This window comes from Gekko japonicus, unplaced genomic scaffold, assembly GCF_001447785.1.
Source record: "Gekko japonicus isolate JY-2015 unplaced genomic scaffold, Gekko_japonicus_V1.1 scaffold2190, whole genome shotgun sequence".
Lineage (NCBI taxonomy): Eukaryota > Metazoa > Chordata > Lepidosauria > Squamata > Gekkonidae > Gekko > Gekko japonicus.
The window spans coordinates 42,004-65,450 of NW_015165882.1; the positions used below are offsets into that span (position 1 = coordinate 42,004).

General features: G+C 50.7%; 1 protein-coding gene across 1 annotated transcript in view; it reads right to left on the bottom strand.

Annotated features, from left to right (window-relative positions):
• Nucleotides 1–2,662: 2,662 nt before the first annotated feature.
• FKBP8 (FK506 binding protein 8) overlaps nucleotides 2,663–23,447 on the bottom strand; it is a 21,742-nt gene continuing 957 nt past the window's right edge. Inside the window, exons 2-8 of the mRNA XM_015411287.1 lie at nucleotides 18,227–18,396; nucleotides 14,837–14,925; nucleotides 12,054–12,271; nucleotides 10,746–10,819; nucleotides 8,599–8,676; nucleotides 5,434–5,571; nucleotides 2,663–3,673 (exon numbers count right to left, since the gene is read on the bottom strand). Coding sequence (XP_015266773.1) covers nucleotides 3,587–3,673; nucleotides 5,434–5,571; nucleotides 8,599–8,676; nucleotides 10,746–10,819; nucleotides 12,054–12,271; nucleotides 14,837–14,925; nucleotides 18,227–18,396 — 854 coding nt within the window. The 3' untranslated portion in view covers nucleotides 2,663–3,586. The remainder of the gene's footprint in view (nucleotides 3,674–5,433; nucleotides 5,572–8,598; nucleotides 8,677–10,745; nucleotides 10,820–12,053; nucleotides 12,272–14,836; nucleotides 14,926–18,226; nucleotides 18,397–23,447) is intronic.

The window sequence follows — 23,447 nt, forward strand, 5'->3', positions numbered from 1 at the left end:
GGAGTGGAAGACCCAGAGAAAATGTGTGTGTTAAGAGGTGGGCGGGATGGAATTTACCGGACTGGATGAATGGGAGGCTGTACTTTATAACTGCTGTGGAGTCCTGGAAGCGGTTCATTGGATAGTAGCCTACCTCACAGGGTCGTCGTGAGGCTTAAACGGAAGAGAGCAGCTGTGCGCATTGTCCTGAGCGCCCCAGGGGACCCATGCTCTGATCCCATCCTGTAATGTGCCTTATACCATCAGTGTAATGCGCCTTATGCAAAGCTGCCTTTGAAAACCATCCGGAAACTTCAGCTGGACTAAAACACAGCAGCCAGATTATTTTTATGGACTTGATCTGGGGATCGCATCAGCCCTGTGTGGAAAGGTCTGTGCTGAGAGCCAGTTTGGTGTAGTGGTTAAGTGTGCGGACTCTCATCTGGGAGAACCGGGTTTGATTCCCCACTCCTCCACTTGCACCTCGCTGGATGACCTTGGGCCATAGTTCTGTCAGAGCTGTTCTCTCAAGGGTAGTCCTCGAGAGAGCTCTCTCAGCCCCACCTACTTCACAGGGTGTCTGTTGTGGGGAGGGGAAGGGAAGGGAGTTTGTAAACCGTTCTAAGACACCTTTGGGTAGTGAAGGGCGGGGTATAAATCCAATCTCTTCTCTTCTTCTTCATCTGTTTCCAGGCAAGATTCAAAGCACTGCTTTATTCCGGGGCTTGGGACTGGACCAGTATTCTCTCTAAGCTGAGTTAGTGTGAGCTAGCTCACAGTTTTTTAGCCTCCAGCTCACAGATTTTTGTCTTGGCTCAGGAAGGAGGGCTCCAAGAGCAAACTAATTGAGGCGGCAGCCAAATCGCTCGGTCAAAACTTTAATGCCACGAGCTCCCAAAGTAGAATTTTTGCTCACGAGACTCCACAGCTTAGAGGGAGCACTGGACTGGACTACCTGAAGGGCCGCCTTGCTCCCAAAATGTCCAGCGTCCCAGCTAGGATCTTCCTCACAAGCCCTCCTCTTTGCCCCCCTGGGCTGGAGAGGTGAGGTGGGTGGCAACCAGAGACAGGGCCTTATCGGTGGTGGCACTGGACCTTTGGAATGCTCTCGCCCTGGAGGCCCACCTGGCACCTACTTCACTTCAGACCACAACATCCCTTTTGACCCTGTCAAGGTTTTATGCCTTTTAGCCATTTCATGGTCTGCTCCTGGGTTAAGGACAGTTCTATCTTTATCGTTTGGCTTCTGGGTGTTTATTTTATGCCATTTTAATGCCTTATCTTCTTCTTATGGTCATCCGGCAGCCTTCCGTTGGCTATCCCATCACAGGGCGGCCCACCTGGCATTGACCAGAGCCTGGGCCTTGTCCTTCATGGCTCCGACTCTGTGGAACAGGCTTCCTGAAGGGGTGAGGGGGCTCTTTCCTTGGAGAATGTCAGGAGTTGCTGCAAGGCCTGCCTGTTTGCCGGGGAAATTGAATCGGCTTGCATCTTTTTAAGGGGACGGGGGGGAGAGAGATTTGGGGTTTGCTGTTTTCTTTTGGGTTTTAGCTGTGGATGTTTTTACCTATTATTTTAAGCCACCTTGAACCACAAGAAAAGGCAGGATATGATTTTAAAAAAACGAAATAGTACATCTCAATGGCTGTGCTTTGAATGGTTTTGTGTTAGTTGTAAAGGCACTTCGAGCAGGTCTCTGGGAGGCAGTGTCTAAATTTTCCAAAGAAGTAAAGAAGAAGAGATTGGATTTATATCCGCACCCTTCGCTACCTGAAGGAGTCTCAGAGCGGCTTACAATCTCCTTTCCCTCCCCCTCTCCGCAACAGATACCGTGGGAGGCCAGTGGGGCTGAGAGGGCTCTCTCGAGAACTGCCCTTGAGAGAACAGCTCTGAGAGAACTTCTGACTGACCCAAGGTCACCCCAGCAGCTGCCTGTGGAGGAGTGGGGAACCTAACCCGGTTCTCCCATACTAGAGTCCAGGCTCCTAACCACTACACCAAACTGGCTGTACACCAAACAGGAACACTGCCTACAGAAGAGGGGGCGTCCAGTCAACTTTCACTCTCCATCCCCCTTTCTTCCGTGCAGCTTCCTGGATAATGGGAATAGGGGCAGAGAAATGGCCCCAATCCAGCTACTTCCAAACATACCAGGGGAAAGGAAGCATTTGCCATAGGGAGGTTTGTTTTCCAGGGCACTCCTGTGACACTCCCACCCCATGCTCTGCAACGTGAGTAGGAAGGTTACTCAAACTACCTTTCCACCAGTGTTCCCTCTAAGCTGAGTTAGTGTGAGCTAGCTCACAGTTTTTTAGCCTCCGGCTCACACATTTTTGTCTTAGCTCAGGAAGGAGGGCTCCGGAGCAAACTAATGTATGCAGCAGACAAATCGCTCGCTCACAACTTTAATGCCAGTAGCTCACAAAGCAGAATTTTTGCTCACAAGACTCCACACCTTAGAGGGAACATTGCTTCCACCTCTATAAAATAATGCAGCCCCCCCCCCCCTTATAGAACACACCACCGTCTCTCTGGGAGTGAAAAGACAGAGGACTAAGAGACGGCAAATCTGTTGAGAGGTGTCGATTTATTAGAGGTGGAGGGAGACGTTGTCGGTTCACATTTTCTATCGGACAGAAGGCCAACTCCCCCCCTCCCCCCCCCCATCTTAGAACAGGGGCGGGATGCAACTGTGCAATCTTGGCAGGCAGGGGTTCCGGGGGGGTGGGGGTGGAGGGGACCAACTGGATTTAGAACCTCGGCAGTGTGACTTTCTACAGGGGGGCAACGGGCCCACTCCAACAGCATGTTGTGCGGAAAAGGGGGGGGGAACGGTTCATCTTGCAGGATGGGGAGGCAACCAAAGACAAAAGCGGGAACCACCTCCAGCATTAATCTATTTGCTCCTGTACGGCAGGGGCCTTGTAAGAGAACGTACCGAAAAACAACCCTCCTCCCCGAAAAAGGTATTGACGGGCGCTGTTAGTCAGCCCTGAGTTGCCCTAGTAGCCCCGAACAGCCCCCAAAGCTCCCCAGGATGAAAGCCAAATGCAACCACCAGCCTCTAACGTCTTGCCTCTCCCTCCCCCAGCAGCCACTGGCTTCTCCTCCTTTTACGTCTCCCCGCTGGGCTCGATTCTCGCAACACTCTTCTCTTTCTCTCTCTCCACGCAGGGGATTAACAAAGGACAAGTTGAGCAGAAATAAGAAGGGAGGGGGGGTTGGGGAAGGTAGGGAAGAGGAAATGAGACACCTGCCCCCACGCCCCAAAAGATTGTGCAGCATGTCCAAGGTGCGGAGAGGCACGTGGGTCCAGTTTTCTTGCTCCCTCCCCCCAAATATCCCCACTAGGCCTTTTCCCAACCCCTTGGCTTTCCACCCAGCGGCCACACGATGCTGGGCCTTCACTGTCACCAGGAGGGGACCGCTCCGGTGGAACGGTTCCAGTGGCATTCCGGGGTGGAGGAAGTAAAGGCCCTGCGCAACCCGTCCCCAGCCAGCCTAACAGTCCGAGCTGTGTAGTGATCGTCGAGGGCCAGATACAGGTAGAAAGGGGGGGGTGGTCTCAGGGCCTTGCTCGCCAAAGTGCGCTCGCCGGGCAATAGCGCTAGTTCCTGGCCGCTATGACGACCGACAAGGCCACGCCGCCCAGGGCCACGGCGGTGGCACCGAACAGCCACTTCCAAGGAATCGCCTGGGAGAAAGAGAGGAAGATAAAAACAGGCTTCAGTAACGGGAGGCGGACGGTTGGGAGACAGGAAGCACAAAATGCGTTCACGTTTGTTTCCCAATTTAAAAAATTCATAAAATGGATGGTATGCCCCGGTTTCAAATACTATGGATCAGTGTTCCCTCTAAGCTGAGTTAGTGTGAGCTAGCTCACGAACAGCCACTTCCAAGGAATCGCCTGGGAGAAAGAGAGGAAGATAAAAACAGGCTTCAGTAACGGGAGGCGGACGGTTGGGGAGACAGGAAGCACAAAATGCGTCCACGTTTGTTTCCCAATTTTAAAAAATTCATAAAATGGACGGTATGCCCCGGTTTCAAATACTATGGATGGTTCTGACCTGGAACTGGGGATGCATAGCAGTGAAGGGAGTGGGCTCTGATCCCAGAAGCTGTCGGTTGGGATCTCGCCTCCGCCACAAACTTGCAAGGTGGCCTTGGACACATCACTTAACCCCCCGTCCACCCCACAATCCGCCATATGAAGATAACGTCACCGGCCGAACTTTACAGGGATGTTATGAATACAAGACAACACATGGAAAGTACTCTTGAAAACACACACATATATATATATACACACACATGCCAGGCAGTGTTCCCTCTAAGCTGAGTTAGTGTGAGCTAGCTCAGAGTTTTTTTAGCATCCGGCTCACACATTTTTGTCTTCGCTCAGGAAGGATGGCTCCAGAGCAGTGTTCCCTCTAAGGTTAGTGTGCGCTAGCTCACAATTTTTTAGCCTCCGGCTCAGACATTTTTGTCTTCGCTCAGGAAGGATGGCTACAGAGCAAACTAATTTACGCAGTAGCCAAAATCACTCGCTCACAACTTTAAAGCCAGTAGCTCACAAAGTAGAATTTTTGCTCACAAGATGCCACAGCTTAGAGGGAGCACTGCTCCAGAGCAAACTAATTTATGCAGTAGTCAAATTGCTGGCTCACAACTTTAATGCCAGTAGCTCACAAAGCAGAATTTTTGCTCACAAGACTCCACAGCTTAGAGGGATGCCAGGTATGAATGGCTGCCCTCAGTTCAAGAAGGCAGAGTGGATCAAACAGCAAACGAAACGAGCATAAAGGGTTGGGGAACCTTTTTTTAGCAGTAAAAGCAGAGGCGTTTGGGGGGCGGTTAGTTCAGGGAACAACAGAGGGCTACAGAAAAAGCTGGTGTGGAACAGACACATGACGGGTAATATAAAAGCAGAAGAGTCGTGATGCTAAAAAACTGAGCTCATCCAACTCCCTTTGTTTCGTCTCCCCCTCTAGTTTAAGGCAGAATCTAAATTGTGCGCTCCCTGGGGACAGCCCCCCCCCTTCTCCTTTTTCCTTAAGAGCACCTCTGATGACTCCACAGGAACACGATGCTAGGAGCCAAAGAGCTCGTTCAAACGGAGCTGTGAAATTTAACCCTCCCCCCACGCACCCTCCCAATGCTTTCCAGCCCTCGTCCGAGTCCTCACAACGGAGCACCGTGCGGGACACGAACCCGGCTACCTTCAGCTTCAAGGGCAGCCCTCTAAAAAGCACGGCCGTCTTCTCGGAAGGGCCGCAGGAACTTCCAAAACTTTTGGTCCCTGAGCGCCTGGAGTGTTTGTGAACATGCCGTGCCTTTGGGCCAGGTTAAATAACGACATCGGCCCCCCCCCCCCCCAGTGAAACGCACGACTCAGTGAAAAAGTCCTTCCCTCTCCGGGGTCCCCGTGGGACATGACTCCTTCTCTCCACCTACCCGGGAGGACTTATCTTTACACTTAGCAGGGGGTCCGCTGGAACCAGCAGTCCCCAGCATCTTGCGGTACATCTCAGTCTCCACGCTCTTTTGGTCGGCGTGCTTCTTTGCCAGCTTTGAGAGCTCCATGTGGATGGTCTGGGGGCCAACAGAAGACAGGGAGACGTCACCAACTCTCCAAGCTAGTGTTTCGGGGAAGACTTGTTTTTTTAAAAAAAGAAACACACCACCTTAGGAGGCTCTCCATATTCCAGGCCGTGTTCCCTCTAAGCTGAGTTAGTGTGAGCTAGCTCCCAGGTTTTTTTAGCCTCCGGCTCACGCATTTTTGTCTCGGCTCGGGAAGGACAGCTCCACAGCAAACTGATCGAGGGGGCCGCCAAACCGCTCGCTCGCAACTGTAATGCCAGTCGCTCACAAAGTAGAATTTTTGCTCACAAGACTCCACAGCTTAGAGGGAGCATCGATTTCCTGGTACTCTGTACCTGGCCAGGATCCTTTACGTTCGGAGCTGGGGGGGGGGCTGCTGAAGAAGAGAAGAGATTGGATTTATACCCCGCCCTTCACTACCCGAAGGAGTCTCAGAGCGGCCTACAAACTCCTTTCCCTCCCACTCCCCACAACAGACACCCTGTGAGGTAGGTGGGGCTGAAAGAGAGCTTCAACAGAAACTGCTCTTGAGAGAACAGCTCTGAGAGAACTTATGACTGACCCAAGGTCACCCAGCAGCTGCAAGTGGAGGAGTGGGGAATCAAACCCGGTTCTCCCAGATTAGAGTCCGCACTCCTAATCACGACACCAAACTGGCTCTCAGGGAACACACTGCCTTAAAAGGCTCTTAGACGTCTCTGACCACACATGACCTCTGGGTCTAATATCTGCCTTGTGGGACAAATCGGTTACGGAAGCGGGGCAGGTTTCCAGATAAGTCCTTGGTGACTGCCATCAGTCAAGCCAGCCTTCAGACCTTGAACCCCCAGATCCAGCCCAAACGGGGCAGTTCTGCAAGGCACTCAGGCTAGAACTTGGGCAGGTTTCTGGGGGGGACGGGGGGGGACACTGCTACGACAGCTACTAGCTTTAAGAGAAAAGCGGTCTGGGACTGGACAGATTCAACAAGTACAGGTCTATCAATGGCTATGACCAATGAGGGTCCGATAAAAATTCACTGTTCAGAGGCAGTCTATCTGTAAGTGCCCGGTACTGGGGGGGAATGGAAAAAGGCCTCCATTTTTCTGGGATTGCGTGAGAGGTCACTGTGGGAAGAAAAGTGTCGGGCCGAGTGCAACTTCTAGTATGCTTGTAAGTCTGTGTTTGAAAGGCCCTGCCGGGTCAGACCAGAAGAGTCCAGAGAGCCCAGCTTCTTGTTTCCCGCAGCAGCCGGTGAGAAGCTTCCAAGAAGCAAAGAAGTCGAGCGCAGAGGGAAAAAGCCATCTCTGAACGGACGTCCCCACCAGTGTTCCCTCTAAGCTGAGTGAGTGTGAGCTAGCTCACAGTTCTTTAGCCTCCAGCTCACAGATTTTTGTCTTGGCTCAGGAAGAAGGGCTCAAGGGCAAAAACTAACTTATGCAGTAGCCCAATCGCCCGCTCACAACTTTAATGCCGGTAGCTCACAAAGTGGAATGTCCGTGCACGAGACTCCACAGCTTAGAGGGAGCATTGGTCCCCATCCCAATAACTGATTCAACAAGTACAGGTCTATCAATGGCTATGACCAATGAGGGTCCAATAAAAATTCACTGTTCAGAGGCAGTCTATCTGTAAGTGCCCGGTACTGGGGGGGAATGGAAAAAGGCCTCCATTTTTCTGGGATTGCGTGAGAGGTCACTGTGGGAAGAAAAGTGTCGGGCCGAGTGCAACTTCTAGTATGCTTGTAAGTCTGTGTTTGAAAGGCCCTGCCGGGTCAGACCAGAAGAGTCCAGAGAGCCCAGCTTCTTGTTTCCCGCAGCAGCCGGTGAGAAGCTTCCAAGAAGCAAAGAAGTCGAGCGTAGAGGAAAAAAGCCATCTCTGAACGGACGTCCCCACCAGTGTTCCCTCTAAGCTGAGTGAGTGTGAGCTAGCTCACAGTTCTTTAGCCTCCAGCTCACAGATTTTTGTCTTGGCTCAGGAAGAAGGGCTCAAGGGCAAAAACTAACTTATGCAGTAGCCCAATCGCCCGCTCACAACTTTAATGCCGGTAGCTCACAAAGTGGAATGTCCGTGCACGAGACTCCACAGCTTAGAGGGAGCATTGGTCCCCATCCCAATAACTGGCATGCAGAGGCAGATGGAACACAAAAGCACCATTGGACTACCACGGCTAGTAGCGTTTGTTTAACCCTTAAAAAAATCCTCTAAGCCGGTGGCCGTCACCGCTTCCTGTGGCAGGGAGTTCCAAAAGTTAAGAAGAGGAAGAAGAGAAGAGATTGGATTTATACCCTGCCCTTCACTCGGAGTCTCAGAGCAGCTTACAACCTCCTTTCCCTTCCCCACAACAGACACCCTGTGAGGTGGGTGGGGCTGAGAGAGCTCTGAGAGAACTGCCCTTGAGGGAACAGCTCTGACAGAACTATGGCTTGCCCAAGGTCATCCAGCCGCTGCGAGCGGAGGAGTGGGAAATCAAACCCGGTTCTCCCAGATTAGAGTCCGCGCACTTAACCACTACACCAAACTGGCTCTAACTAACTAACTCTAACTAAATAACCACTACACCAAACTGGCTTAACTAAGGGCTGTGTGACATAGCCCTCCTTTTCTGATCAGGATTATCAGGTCTAGTGGAAATTCACATCCTCCAGGGCAAGTACAGTTGCCACCTGGCATCCTGAGGGGTCCACCACCCTTTCTGAGCCTGCGAGCAACCTCTGAAATTCTGACACGGCCTGGTGGATGAGGCCACAAAATGGCTGCTGTGACTTACCTTCAGTCACACAGCGAAGATCCTCGTGTTGTGGTGGCAGCGGCTGCCAAAGCAATATTTTTTTAAAATCTGCACAGCCGATCAAATCCCCAACGGCCCATCAGAAGCCTTGCTGGGCAAGAACCCCACCCGCCATTGCCCATTCCTTACAGACATTTCGTGGGCAACAAGAACAGTGTTACTGGGTGCTGTGGCGCCCACGGGCACCGTGTTGGAGACCTCTGCCCTAGCTCACCACCTGCTACAGGCGCGAGATCTCCTTTGCTTACCTTGTTGGATGGCTCCAGCTTCAACGCAGCTTTCAAGATAGGGATGGCCTCACTGTACTCCCCTTGCTGAGCCAGGACCTAGGAGGGAAGCAGGCAAAAACACAACTGCAGGTGGCGCCACTGAGCGGCTGGGTGGACACGCTCCAGGAGGAACAAGAACCCAGGAACAAAAGGTGGACTCTATTAGTTGGTCCAATAAAAGCCATTACATGGATTTTGTTCTTGTACATCTGTACAACTGTTTCTACAAAAGGAAATACTACTTTACACGGAGAGTAATTAAAATGTGGAATTCACTGCCAGAGAATGCCGTGATGGCCACAGTAATAAACAGACTTAAAAAGGGATTAGATAGACTTATCCTCCATGAATCTATCAATGGCTACTAGTCATTCTGAACTGAGGGGAACCTCCACATTCAGAGGCACTAATCCTCTGGATCCCAAAGCAAGGAGGCAACATCAGGGGAAGGCCTCGGCCTCTATGCCCTGTTGTTGGCTGTTCAGAGGAACTGGTTGGCCACTGTGTGAGACAGGATGCTGGACTAGAGGGACCAACAGTCTGATCCAGCAGGACTCTCCCTACATTCTTATGAAGGCCTCGGCCTCTCTGCCCTGTTGTTGGACCTCCAGAGGAGCTGGCTGGCCACTGTGTGAGACAGGATGCTGGACTAGAGGAACTATTGGTCTTGATCCAGCAGGACTCTCAATGTTCCCTCTAATCTGTAGAGTCTTGTGAGCAAAAATTCTACTTTGTGAGTTACTAGCATTAAAGTTGTGAGCAAGCGATTGGGCTACTGCATAAATTAGTTTGCTCTGGAGCCATCCTTCCTGAGCTGAGACAAAAATGTGTGAGCCGGAGACTAAAAAACTGTGAGCTAGCTCACACTAACTCAGTTTAGAGGGAACACTGCGTCTCCTTATGTTCTTATGAAGGCCTCAGCCTCTATGCCCTGTTCTTGGCTGTCCAGAGATGCTGGTTGGCCCTTGTGTGAGGCAGGATGCTGCACTAGATGCACCACTGGTCTGATCCAGCAGGGCTCTTACTGAAGTTCTTACTTAATGTTATGGGGCCATTGCACAGATTTCAACAAGATAAAATAGCACTGCAATAATATTAATAACACAGCATGTACTGAAATGCAAGGCTAGGGTGTTTTCCCACAGGTATGAAATCAAAAAGATTAGGTCACCTTCCATTCACATGCAAGTTACAGTTATGCCCCCAAACAACAGTTTTTGTGTATATCTTTTTCAAGGAGGCCACCTTCCTTTCGAGTAAACACAGGAATAATAAATATGAAAGTACCTGTACAAACATGCCTAAAAATTCATATCTGGGGGCTGGTCCGAGGAAGAGTCTCTTCCATGGCGGGACGTTTGTCCCATAGCTAGCATCGGTGGGTTTTGCTTTTCGATTGTCAGTTTCAGAAGCGAAGCCAAAAGGCCTTTTTTTTTTAAGTTTTCCCTAGGCTAAGTTTCTGTTTTCTGTTGTGAGCCAGCTTGCCCACCCACCCACAAATATATAAATATATTTGTCTCATTAAATTTTAGCTGTGATCTTAGTAATCGTAAGATTTTTATGTAATCATTATGGTGATTTTTATGCATCTCACGTGGACGCCTATGGCTGACAGGCTAGGCAATTTACCTTGTAAATAAAGTCATTATTAATAAGAATATATCATCATCATCATTACATTATGATTATTTCATTATTATCCATTATTATTACCCATTATAGGTAAAGGGTAAAGGTAAAGGTTTCCCTTGCTCGAAAGCCAGCTGAATCCAACTCTAGGGTTCTGGTGCTCATCTCCGTTTCCAAGCCGAAGAGCCAGCGCTGTCCGAAGACTTCCATGGTCATGTGGCCGGCATGACTAGACGCCGAGGCGCACGGAACGCTGTCACCTTCCCACTGAAGCAGCACTCGCAATTTCTTGCTTTCGAACTGCTAGGCTGGCAGGAGCTGGGACCAGAGATGGGAGCTCGGCCCTCGGGTATCGAACTGCTGAACTAATGACTTTCCAGCCTGCAGTTCAGCATCTTAACCACTGAGCCACCGCAGCTCTTTATTAATCATTATAATCATTATTAATTATTATCTATCCATAATTATTAATCATTAATCTTCATTAATAAGAATACATTGTGTGCCAAGTTGTTCAGACACTTCACCTTCACGTCCAGCAGCTCGGCCTCCTCCTCGGGGCTGAACTCGACTGCAGCAAGCAAAGGGAGATGTCACAGCCTGGAATGGGGTGGTGGTGGAGGGGGGCTCTTTGCTAGGGGCAGCTTCAATAATCCTCTACTTCTGCTTTATGAGGAAAATGCAGCCCCTTCAGGTCAAATCCCCACCGGCCCAAATCTAGCGGTTGAGAGAAGCTGAGGGGAGAGGGGGATTTCACACCTAGCAGGGAACCGGGATGCAAGAAAACCTTTTCTAAAATGGAAACTGAGCCTCTCATCCTCAGATGCTCGGCCAGACTCACTTCCCCCAAGCCAAGGTTTCCAGTGCCAAAGCAATGTTTTTAAATATCTGCACAGCCTATTAAATCTCCAGTGGCCGAAAACCTTTTCTAAAATGGAAACCGAGCATCTCACCCTCAGATGCTCGGCCAACTTCCCCCAACCCAAGGTTTCCTGTACCAAAACAATGTTTTTAAACATCTGCACAGCCTATTAAATCTCCAGTGGCCAATCAGAAGTCATGCTGGACAAAAGTCCTACCTGGCCCTTGCCACTTTCTAAAAGCAGTTGGCTCGTGCCAGGGAAAGTGTCCAGCAGGAGCCGTGGTGCCCATGGGAACCACGTTGGGGACCCCTGGCCTAACTGATACTGCCTCTGAGAATCCCATCCTCCACTTTGTCCGACCAATCAGGATCTGGTTCCTGGGCAGGGGGCACCCTTCTGGGATTCCCCCCAGACATCCCTGCGGTAACCTGAAGTCCATCCGACAACTTTTCAGCCCCTCCTGCTCATACTGCCTACCTAAGGAGATGAATAAATAAATAACTTATGGAACTCATGCCTTCAGGGTGGTGTCACCAACCATATATCAGCAGAAAGAGAGAGGGCATCGATCCTACATAAGAGTCCCCTGATCCACGAAGCCTAGAGCAGCAGATGTGTCCAATATGAGGGTTTAGTTTTTCCTCAGCAGGACAGTCTGGGAATGACTGATGTACGTGAGAGACGGCATCTGTTAGCCAAACTCCGCCACCATTTCAAGAAGTGGTAGGAATCTGTAGGGTTTGGGGTATACTATCGGTGAGGGTGACAGCCCACACGAGCATCAACGTACATCTCTTCCGGACGACAACTTTCCTAGTCCTATTACATTGCTTATTAGATGTCTCATCCTATCGATTATGTTGACTCAGGCCTCGGTGGAATCTGCTTCGGTGAGAAAGGCAGACTACAAAGAGCATAAACGCGCAAGCGGGCACCGGGTACCTTTGGAACTGGAGCCGATGACCTTCAGGGCAGTGTCGTAGGAGTTGATGGCCAGCACGTAATCCGCTCGCTGGTAGTGGAAGTTGCCGCGTTCCCTCTTGCGGTTGGCCAGCTCCACCTTCTCCGTCCCGCTGAGCAGCTCCAAGTCAGGGGCGTCCCGCGCTGCCAGCAGCTCCACTTCGAGGGTGAGGGCCGCATCCGGAGGGATGTCCGAGCTCCTGCTCAAGCAGATCGAGAACGCGCCATCACCAAGGGAGTCACACCGACGGGCCGCCCAACCAGGTCTCCTGTTTCCGACGGGACCCAGCAATGGTCCCTCTAAGCTATGGAGTCTTGTGAGCAAAAATTCTACCTTGTGAGCAACTGACATTCAAGTTGGGAGCGAGCGATTGGGCTGCTGCATACATTAGTTTGCTCTGGAGCCATCCTTCCTGAGCCGAGACAAAAAATCTGTGCGCCGGAGGCTAAAAAACTGTGAGCTGGCTCACATTAGCTCAGCTTAGAGGGAACACTGGGGCCCAGCCCTGATGCTTCCCCAAAAGCCCTGGAGACCAAGCCCTGTGAGGAAAGGCTGAGGGACTTGGGAATGTTCAGTCTGGAGAAGAGGAGGATGAGGGGGGACATGATTGCCCTCTTTAAGTATTTGAAAGGCTCTCACTTGGGAGGAGGGCAGGGAGCTGTTCCTGTTGGCAGCAGAGGAGAGGACTGGCAATCATGGGCTTACATTAAGGGCAAGAAGGTACCGGCTGGATCTTAGGAAGTACTTTTTTTTTTACAGGAAGAGTCGTGCAGCAGCGGAATCAGCTGCCTGGGGAGGTGGTGGGCTCCCCCTCACTGGCCGTCTTCAAGCAGTGGCTGGACACACACCGGTCAGGGATGCTCTAGGCTGATCCTGCATTGAACAGGGGGTTGGGCTAGATGGCCTGCATGGCCCCTTCCAACTCGGTGATTCTATGATACTATGATGCTGGGTCTCTCACAAACTGGGTATGAAGGCAGCTTTCCCCCATTCTTTCCCCCTAGCAATTGGCATTCAGCGACACTGCCTCTGAACATGGAAGATCCATTAGACATCATGGCTATTAGTCACTGATTGAACTATCTTCCATGAACGTGCCTGTATTTTTTTTTAGTAACCGTCGCCCTGTCCAGTGGCACGTAGTTCCGCAAGACAGGGAGCTCTACCTTTCGCCTCTCCTGAATGTTTTGCTTTTTGTCCGCCTGGGTTTTAGCATTATGAGAGAGGGGGGCACTAGCTCCATCCAATCCAAGGGAAATGGCCGTGGCTCAGTGGTAGAGCACCTGCTTGGCATGCAGAAGGTCCCAAACTCAATCCATGGGACGTCCAGTTAAAAGGACCATGCAGAAGAAAAGAGATTGGATTTGTACCCCACCTCTCACTACCCAAAAGAGTCTCAGAGCAGTTTACAATCTCCTTTCCCTCCCCCTCCCCACAACAGACACCCTGTGAGGTAGGTGGGGCTGAGAGAGCTCTCTCGAGAACTGCCCTTGAGAGAACAGCTCTGAGAGAACTTGTGACTGACCCAAGGTCACACCAGCAGCTGCATGTGGACGAGTTGGGAATCAAAGCCGGTTCTCCCAGATTAGAATCTGCGCTCCTAACTAATACACTAGGCTGACTCTCACTACACAAAACTGGTAATAGGTGGTATGAAAAGACCTCAGCCTGAGACCCCGGAGAGTTGCTGCCAGTCTAAGTAGACAGTGCCGACCCTTAATGGACCAAGGGTCTGGTTCAGTGTAAGGAAGCTTCATGTGTTCATATGTGTGTTCAATCTCTCTATTGAGAGATTGGTGTAGTGGTTAAGTGTGCGGACTCTAATCTGGGAGAACCGGGTTTGATTCCCCACTCCTCCACTTGCACCTGATGGATGACCTTGGGTCAGTCACAAGCTCTTGAAAAAGAGCAGTTTGTGTCAGAGTTCTCTCAGCCCCACCCACCTCACAGGGTGTCTGTTGTGGGGAGGGGAAGGGAAAGGAGTTTGTAAGCTGCTCTGAGACTCCTTTGGGTAGTGAAGGGCGGGGTAGAAATCCAATCTCTTCTTCTTCTTTTACCTCACAGGGTGTCTGTTGTGGGGAGGGGAAGGGAGAGGAGTTTGTAAGCTGCTCTGAGACTCCAAGTGAAGGGCGGGGTATAAATCCAATCTCTTCTTCTTCTTTTACCTCACAGGGTGTCTGTTGTGGGGAGGGGAAGGGAGCGGCGGTTGTAAGCTGCTCTGAGACTCCAAGTGAAGGGCGGGGTAGAAATTCAATCTCTTCTCTTCTTCTTCTATACCACTTTTAGCTTTATAAACCTCTACCACATCTCCCTTTAGAAGAAGAGGAGATTGGGTTTATACCCCGCCCTTGACTACCCAAAGGAGTCTCATCAGAGCGGCTTACAATCTCCTTTCCCTTCCCCTCCCCACAACAGACACCCTGTGAGGTAGGTGGGGCTGAAAGAGCTCTGAGAGAACTGCTCCTGAGAGAACAGCTCTCACAGAACTTGTCACTGACCCAAGGTCACACCAGCAGCTGCATGTGAAGGAGTGGGGAATCAAACCCGGTTCTCCCAGATTACAGTCCGCGCTCTTAACCGCTACACCAAACTGGTTCTCTCCCATCCTGACAACAAACACCAACCGTTCTAGCCTTTCCTTGTAAGGAGAGTACTGGCAAAGCCTTCGTCGATCCCGCCGCTCTTTCGAAACAGCCTCCCGCACAGCTACGTAAGTAGACTCCCCTCGGCCCCTCCGCTTCCCTCCCCTGCCCCCGCCACGCACCTGCCCTGGGAGCCGTGGCAGTATTTCGGATCCGACTGGATGAGGGCAGTCTCCCCCATCTCCATCAGCTGCACACACAAGTCCAGGGCCTGCAAGGAAAGCAAAACGGAGGTCACCAGCAGCTAAAGATGGTTGTCTGAAAGGCCCTCAAAAGTTGAGACCGTAGACCAGGGGTGGCCAAAGTGCGGCTCGGGAGCCAAATGCGGCTCTTTCACACATATTGTGCGGCTCCCGGCAGGGCAGCTGGGGAAGCGAAGGGGAGGCGTGCTTTTCCCCCCTCCCTCCCATCTATTTGCTTTCTTGGTTCTCTCTCTCTTTCTACCTCTTTCATTCTGTCTTTCCACCTCGCTCCCTTTTTCTCTCTCTCGCAGACAAATAAATATCATTGGACAAATAAATAGCATCATCAATATCTGTTTCTACCCCTTCTGTTTTTATTTCTGGGGGTCTCATTTAATGTTAACAAAAAGCAAATGTGCAGATTTTTGAAATAAAACCGTGTGTGTGATATTTGTTCATGTCTTGCGGCTCGCAAACATCTGATGATTATTCTACGTGGCCCTGATGTTGAGCAGGTTTGGCCAACACTGCCTTGGAGAAAGGGGTGGGGAGGGCAACCCTCCCCTGAGTCACAGCGGAGCTCCAGTTTTGTGTGCAGAAGATCTCCAGATCAAATCCCCTGCATCTCTGGGACGAGGAAGCCAGAGAGCAGGTGTTGGGAAAGACCCATCTCTGCCTGGGACCCTGGAAAGCCAAGAAATAATATTGTCCGGGAATAGCAGGTTATGCCAACTCAGGGGGTCCCCAACACGGTGCCCGTGGGCACCATAGCGCCCACTGACACCTTTCCTGGTGCCCACCAAGTGCCTTTAGAAAGTGGGCAATGCCAGGCGGGATTACTGCCCACTGGAGATTTGATCAGCTGTGCAGATATTATTATTTCAGGGCTCTTTTTGTAGAAAAAGCCCAGCAGGAACTCATTAGCATAATAGGCCACACCCAACAGCAGGAACACATTAGCATATTGGGCCACACTCCTGAGAGCACAGGTCATTAGCACATTAGGCCACACCCCCATGTTACCAGAAGTGTGGTTATCCAGCCACACCCACCTTTTGCTTATTATTCTGTTTACCTTGTTGTCAAAACCCAGGGCTTTTTTGTAGCAGGAACTCCTTTGCATGTTAGGCCACACACCCCTAATGTAGCCAATCCTAATGAGTTTCTGCTGTTGGGTGTGGCCTATTATGCTGATGAGTTCCTGCTGGGTGTGGCCAACTTGGGAGCCAGCCGGAACTCCGTTCCTGTGCGTTCCTGCCCAAAAATAGCCCTGTTAAGTAACTGCAAGTGGATTTTGCCATTTCGTACAGTATTATCGTTGTTGTTTATTAGAGGGAACACTGGTCGTATCCCAGCTTACGCCGGGCTCTGGGTGATGTATCTAAGGGTATAATGCCATAAAAGCATATAAAACATTAAAATTCTACAGAACAATTTAATATCTAGCTTTTAATTTCTAAACCTTAATTTCTAAAAAATGTCACATTGGTAGTAGCAGCTGCCACCAGGCCACAGGGTTCTTCATGGTATGACTGAAGGTAAACTGCGGCAGCCATTTTGTTGCTGGCTTGGCCTCCAGCAGCAGCCATTTTGTGGCTGTGCCCAGCAGGCTGTGTCAGAATTCCAAAGGTGCCCACAGGCTCAAACAGATTGGGGACCCCTGGGCTAAGTGGTTATAGATGAAGCAGGTACACAGGAGGCCATGGAATCGATCACCGGTGTCTCTAATTCAATTATGGCAGGTAGCAGCTTTTGGGGAGAGAGACCGGCCAGTTGGACCAAGGGACTGGCTTGGCAGAAAGCAGTTTTGTTACGTTCCAGATTCAGGGGGGTAGCAGTGTTCCCTCTAAGCTGAGTTAGTGTGAGCTAGCTCACAGTTTTTTAGCCTCCAGCGCACACATTTTTGTCTTCGCTCAGGGAGAATGGCTCCACAGCAAACTGATTTATGCAGTAGCCAAACTGCTCACTCACAGTTTTAATGCCAGTAGCTCACAAAGTAGAATTTTTGCTCACAAGAATCCACAGCTTAGAGGGAGCATTGGTGGGTAGCCATGTGGATCAGAACAATGTTTAAGTCCCGCGGCACCTTTAAGGTGCCCCTTGTCTCGAACTTTGTTTTATTATGTTAAACTTTCAGTAAATTTTCAGTTAAACTTTTAGTAAAAATGATGTCAGGATGGGCGCTGGAAGCGGGCATCACTCGGTCCCTTAACGTCTCTGTGGTGATAACCAGATACACTTTGCCCCAGACATCAGAGCAGAAAATGGCTGTATGCTTAGACAAGAAAGTGTGCTGGAGAGCAGCTATGATGCTCTTCTCTATGCTCAAGCCTCAAATTCTTGGCACACACAGCAGGACGCAAATTTTTGTATGTATTTATTTCATGCATACTCTGCTTTTCTCCCTATTGGGGATACAAAACATTCTCCTCTCTCCAATTTTTTCCTCACAGCAACCCTGTGACATTATCATCATCATCATCATCATCATCATTCTTCAACATTGTGTGTAGTGCAGCCAGGAGATCCTAAGACTGTCTGGCAGCCACAAGTTCTAGCTCTTTTAGCATTATGCACCACGAGGTGGTGAGTGAGACCTGTTTTCAAGGCAAGAGATGTGGTTTGCCATTGCCTGCCTCTGCCTCACGCCCCTGGTATTCCTTGGAGGTCGCCCATCCAAATACTAGCCAGGGGCGACCCTGCTTAGTTTCTGAGATCTGATGAGATCAGGCTAGCCTGGGCTATCCAGGTTAGGGCCCCTGTGAGATAGGGTGTGACTAGCCGAAGGTCACCCAGCGAGCTAGTGTGGCAGAGTGGGGATCTGAACCCGGGCCTCCCGGATCCTAGTCCAACACTCTACCTGCCACTCCATGCCAAGCTGTCACCAAGTCCAGTTTTTATTTGCTGAAACTGGACAAACAAAAATGAGAAGAAGAGGAGGAGGAGGAGGAGATTGGATTTATATCCCGCCCTTCACTACCCGGAGTCTCGGAGTGGCTTACAATCTCCTTTCCCTTCCTCTCCCCAGAATAGACAACCTGTGAGGTAGGTGGGGCTGAGAGAGCTCTCTCAAGAACTGCTTCTGAGAGAACAGCTCTGAGAGAACTTGTGACTGACCCAAGGTCACACCAGCAGCCGCGTGCAAACCCGGTTCTCCCAGATTAGCGTCGGCGCTCCTAACCACTCCACCAAACTGGCTCTCAGTGTTCGTCGTCCCAATTTGTAGTCCGAGTTTACCAGTATTACCATGCGGACAGCAAAACAGTTTATTGCCAGCGGGGTGGGGGACTGGGCAACGAAAAACTCCTCTGTTTGTACGTGCACACCCACCTGGATGACATCGCAATCGCCCAGCGTGAAGGTGAGGCTAGGGTTCTCCTCCACCACCGTGCCGTCCTCCAACGTGGTTTTTAATCGAATGGTGACATCCTGGTTCTTAACCGGCCGGGTCTCCCTGCCTTGACCCGCCACGAGGACTTTCTTCTTCAACAAACCGCTCCCTGGAGGAGGACCGGGAGGAATGGTTTTAGCTAACGCCACCCTGATCAGAGCGCTGCAGACAGTCCCCAAATGCCCCCAGCGCAAAAGGAAACCAATATCGTGCAGCCAGGAAAGGGGCAGGAAAAAAGCACCCAAAACGATCAAAAAGACGACAGCACCTGCCCTACAAAGAAAGGCTAAAGGGGCTTGAGGACTCTGTAGTTCAAGGGGGAAAAGAAAGGATGATGTGATATTTATATAATTACAAGCGGGGAGACCCACAAGGACTTGTAGGGGGGGAATCACACTTTCCCCTCCCCCCACTATTTCTTCTTCTCCTTCCTTGAACAGCTTGTCCTTTTCCCTGATTTCTTCTCTTCTTTCCACCCACCAGTCAACTCACGTTTATCCACGCACACCCCTTCCGCTTTCTCTCCTTCCTTCCTCCAGCAACCTCGATAAACGAGGGCCTCATTATATGGTTCTGGTTGCTAGGCTGTGCCTAGTTGTACAGCCGGGAACCTACCAGGAATTACAGGAGGCCCCTTTCGCTCAGATCCCCCTTCCCACTAATTCTCATCTTTCTCCCTCCTGGCAACCCCCATATCCTCACTTTCCCCTGCTTCCTTCTCTCCTCCCAAACAACCTTTTATCTGCCCCAATCTTCAGCTTATCTCTATTTACTTCATTTATACCCTAGCTTTCTCCACAATGGGGACCGAAAGCAGCTCACGTCATTCTCCTCTCCTCTCCTTTATCCTCACAACAACCCTGTGAGGCAAGTTTGGCTGAGAGTATGCGACTGGCCCAAGACTGACCCTTTATGTTTCCACAGTGGAGTGGGGATTTGAACCCGGGTCTCTCGTATACTAGTCAGAAACTTTAACCACTACATACACGGCCTTCATACCTGAGGGACTGCCTTTCCCCATATATACCCCAGCGAGCACTACGGTCGGGGTCACAACATCGACTAGTTATCCCAGGCCCCAGGGATGCCAGGCTTGCTGCGACCAGGGCTAGGGCCTTCTCAGTGGCAGCTCCTTGCCGATGGAATGAGCTCCTTGAGGAGATCAGGGCCCTGCGGGATCTTGTACAGTTCCGCAGGGCCTGCAAGACGGAGCTCTTCCACCAGGCCTTCAATTAAGAGCCGCCACCACTACCACCAATGCCCGCAATTAACATCTGCGGTGCAAGGCCAGCCTAACTGACATTATATGGCACCATCAGGAGCCCAGAGACTGAGAACCTTGGGTGCGGTATTATATGGTCCGCCACTGTGATTTAAAACTGTGAGCATTTTAACTGTAATTTATTTAACTGTAAATTATGTAACTGTTTTGATTGTTTTAACTGTTTTACGATTTTGGTGCACTGTACCAAATACTGTTAGCCGCCCTGAGCCTGCTTGCGGGGAGGGCAGGATATAAGTGTGATAAAATAAAATTAAAAATTCATGGGGTAGCTGCTGTTGAACAGTCACACACATTGCCTCGTGGTTGTTGCCAGACCTGGCCTTAATGAGTCCTACCTCAAAGACCAAAACAGCCTAGAAAGGACCCTGCTCCCTCCCCTCTAGCTTTTACTGACAGAAACCAAGGCTTGAAGGCTGTCATTACTGTTGTCCTAGCTTAGCAACAGCCACTGAGAACATTAATTTCTTAAAGCTACAAGTGCTGCTTCTATTACTTGGGGGGGGGGGGGATTAACCCCACTTTTTGTTTTTCTGAAATCCTGGGACGTTTTTCAGGTTTGTCGAAAGATCCACTTTCTCTTCACGGCTCCAGTCTCCGGATTTAAGTATCCAGAGATTTGGCCATGTTAAAAATTAGATATACTGAGTAAAGTAGGGGAAACATGAAATCATTACAAAGCCCTACTATTATTATAATAGAACTTTGTTCAATTGCTTCAGACCAACACAGCTACCCACCTGAATCTATCTTCAGATATCCGATGAAGTGTGCATGCATTAATTAAACTTGCATGCATCCAGAGTTAAACTTGGCTGGTCTGAAAGGTGCTCTGCACTCCAACTTTGTTCTATTACGATAATGTAGTGACGTTATTCATTCTTTTTTATTTATTATATTTGATTTCTAGCCCTCCCTTCCCTGCCCAGCAAGGCTCAGGGTGGGTTACAACAGTGCAGATAAAACTGTAAATAATAACGATTAAGCGTAACGATTAAAATCGCTAAAACCTATAAATGACATCAAGCGGTACTAACAAGTCAGATGGCAATCAAGGGCACGAGTTAACAATTAACACATCCGCTCTGGATAGAAAGCTCTACCTATGTGCGCCCCTTGTGGGACACTGCATACCAAAGGGGAATGCAGTGAAACCCTCTCCCCGAAGCGGCGGCGCTGACCCACCTCAATCCAGGTTTTCTGCAGAGGTCATCTGTGAGGGTGACCAATGTCGTCTCCGTCCCATAGCCAGGGCGGAAGCCGGACTGGAATGGATCCAGGATAGAGGAACCTTCCAGCAAAGCCTGGGGCTCTTCCGCTGCCGCTCTCTCAACTACCTTACCCAGAAACGAAAAATCTGAAACTGGGCGGCAGTGGGCTGGATCAGTCGGATCCAGGGGTGTCAAGAGTGGCCTCAGCACGGCTTCCTTTAAAGTCCCCGGGGAAGTCCCTGAGTTCAGGGACAAATTAATTATTTAATTAATTCAGTTTACACCCCGCCCTCCCCGCCGAGGTGGGCTCAGGGCAGCTTACATAGATAATATGCACCAGAGGGACGGCCTTTCCCTGTACGTTCCCCAGAGAGCACTGAGGTCAGGGTCGCAAAACCGCCTGACTCTCCCAGGTCCGAAAGACGTCAGATTGGCCTCAACCAGGGGTAGGGCCTTCTCAGTGGCGGCTCCACACTGGTGGAATGAGCTCCCATATGAGCTCGGGGCCCTGCGGGACCTTTTACAGTCCCGCAGGGCCTGCAAAACAGAGCTCTTCCACCAGGCCTTTGATTAGGAGCCGCCACTGGCACCCACACATGGACAACATCTGAACTGCTAACAACGGAACAGTTAAGGCCCTCATGTTGAGAGCCACAAGAACAGCTGATGACACGGGTATGGCCACAGTGTACTCTCTACCATCGAGCGTAGCCTTGGAGAGGCGGCTCCACACTGGTGGAATGAGCTCCCATATGAGCTCGGGGCCCTGCGGGACCTTTTACAGTTCCGCAGGGCCTGCAAAACAGAGCTCTTCCACCAGGCCTTTGATTAGGAGCCGCCACTGGCACCCACACACGGACAACATCTGAAGTGCTAACAGACCACTGCCATCTATATACAACAGCACTTTATTTACACATTTGATTGCTCTGTTGATGCATCTATGTTTTATTGTATTTATTCTGTTATATTTTAACTTGTTGTAAGCCGCCCGGAGCCTGCCCATGTGGGAAGGGCGGAATATAAATCGAAAGTATAAATAAATAAATAAAATCTGCCAGGGGGACCCAAATTCCATCACCGCTGGCTTTCACTGGCCATGACAGGCATGGGCCCAGGAGGCAAATGGTGGGCTTCGCAGCCCTGTCAACCTCCTCCTGGGAGTGTCGACTGAAGTGGTCCATGACAGGGCCTGAAGATGGCCAAGGGACCTCCAGTCCAGTTCACCCACTGTAGCAGTAGTGGCCGGCAGGTCCTGGCGGAGCGACAAAATTTTATCCGCAAAAGAGATCGCACAGGCCTCACAGCTAATTGCCGAATTATCGTCTTTCCGAGTTCCCTGTGGGAGGGAGGTTAATAATCGAATTGTTCCAAATGACTGAGATGGGCAAGGGCTAGAGGATGCAATGGAAGCCGCATAGGATTCCTTCTTTACGGCTTTCACTGCCATCTCATAGGATTTCATAAACGTCCTACAAGATATCCTTGCAGCTTTGTCACGAGTCCGCCGCCACGCTCGCTCTTGGCGTCCCAGCTCTCGTTTCATCCTCCATAGCTCCTCGGTGTACCAAGGAGCTAGTTCGGAACGGGAGTGAAGAGGGTGTCGGGGAGCGATTCCGTCGATGGCTTCAGAGAGACGGCCACGCCAGTCCTCTACCAGCGCATCTAATGCATCGCCAGGGGGCATCGGATCCCACAGTTCTTTCTGGAAGCCGACTGGATCCATCAGTCTCCGTGGGCGAGGATAAATCAGCTCATCGCCCAGACAGGGAGGGACTGGGAGACTCAGACGAGCCTTCAGGACGGAGTGGTCCGACCATGGCACTGCATCAGTGCCATTCAGGTCCACATTTATCCCCATGCCAGAGATCAGATCTAGCGTGTGGGCTGCTGGGCGCATGGGACCTGATACAATCTGAGAGAGTCCCAATGCTGCCGTGGACAACAGTAGGTCCGTAGCCTGTGAGGAGGCCGTCTCATCGGCGTGGACACTGAAGTCGCCCTGAACTAACAGTCTGGGGAACTCCAAGGCCTCGCCCGATACCACCTCCAACAGGTTCGGCAGGATATCTGCCGGTACGCTAGGCGGTCGTTATACCAGTCAGATAAGCCAAACTCTCTTCAGCGAACCACAGGCCTGCACAATCAATGCCAGAGATCTGCAGGGAGTGGCCTGAAGGAGAAAGACTCTCGTACGAGTATCACCACCCTCCGCACATTTTGTCCGGGACCAGTGTTCCCTCTAAGCTGAGTTAGTGAGAGCTAGCCTCTGGCTCACACATTTCTGTCTTCGCTCAGGAAGGATGGCTCCAGAGCAAACTAATTCATGCAGCAGCCAAATCGCTCGCTCACAGCTTTAATGCCAGGAGCTCCCAAAGTAGAACCTTTGCTCACAAGACTCCACAGCTCAGAGGGAGCATTGTCCGGGACTGATGGAGAAACGAGAAAACGGGGGAGGGGGAGCTCTTTCAGGGCGACCGTCTCACCCTCAGACCTTCCTCATTCATTATCACTGTTCTTTACTAATATTACGAAGGCCTTCGATCGTTATCAAGACCTTCCACATTGTATCGTCATTACTATCTCTCCAGGGCCATCAGCGCGCAGGTGAAACTTTCAGAACAATATAATAAGCTTCTTCCCGTTAATGTGATTATTGGTTTTTTT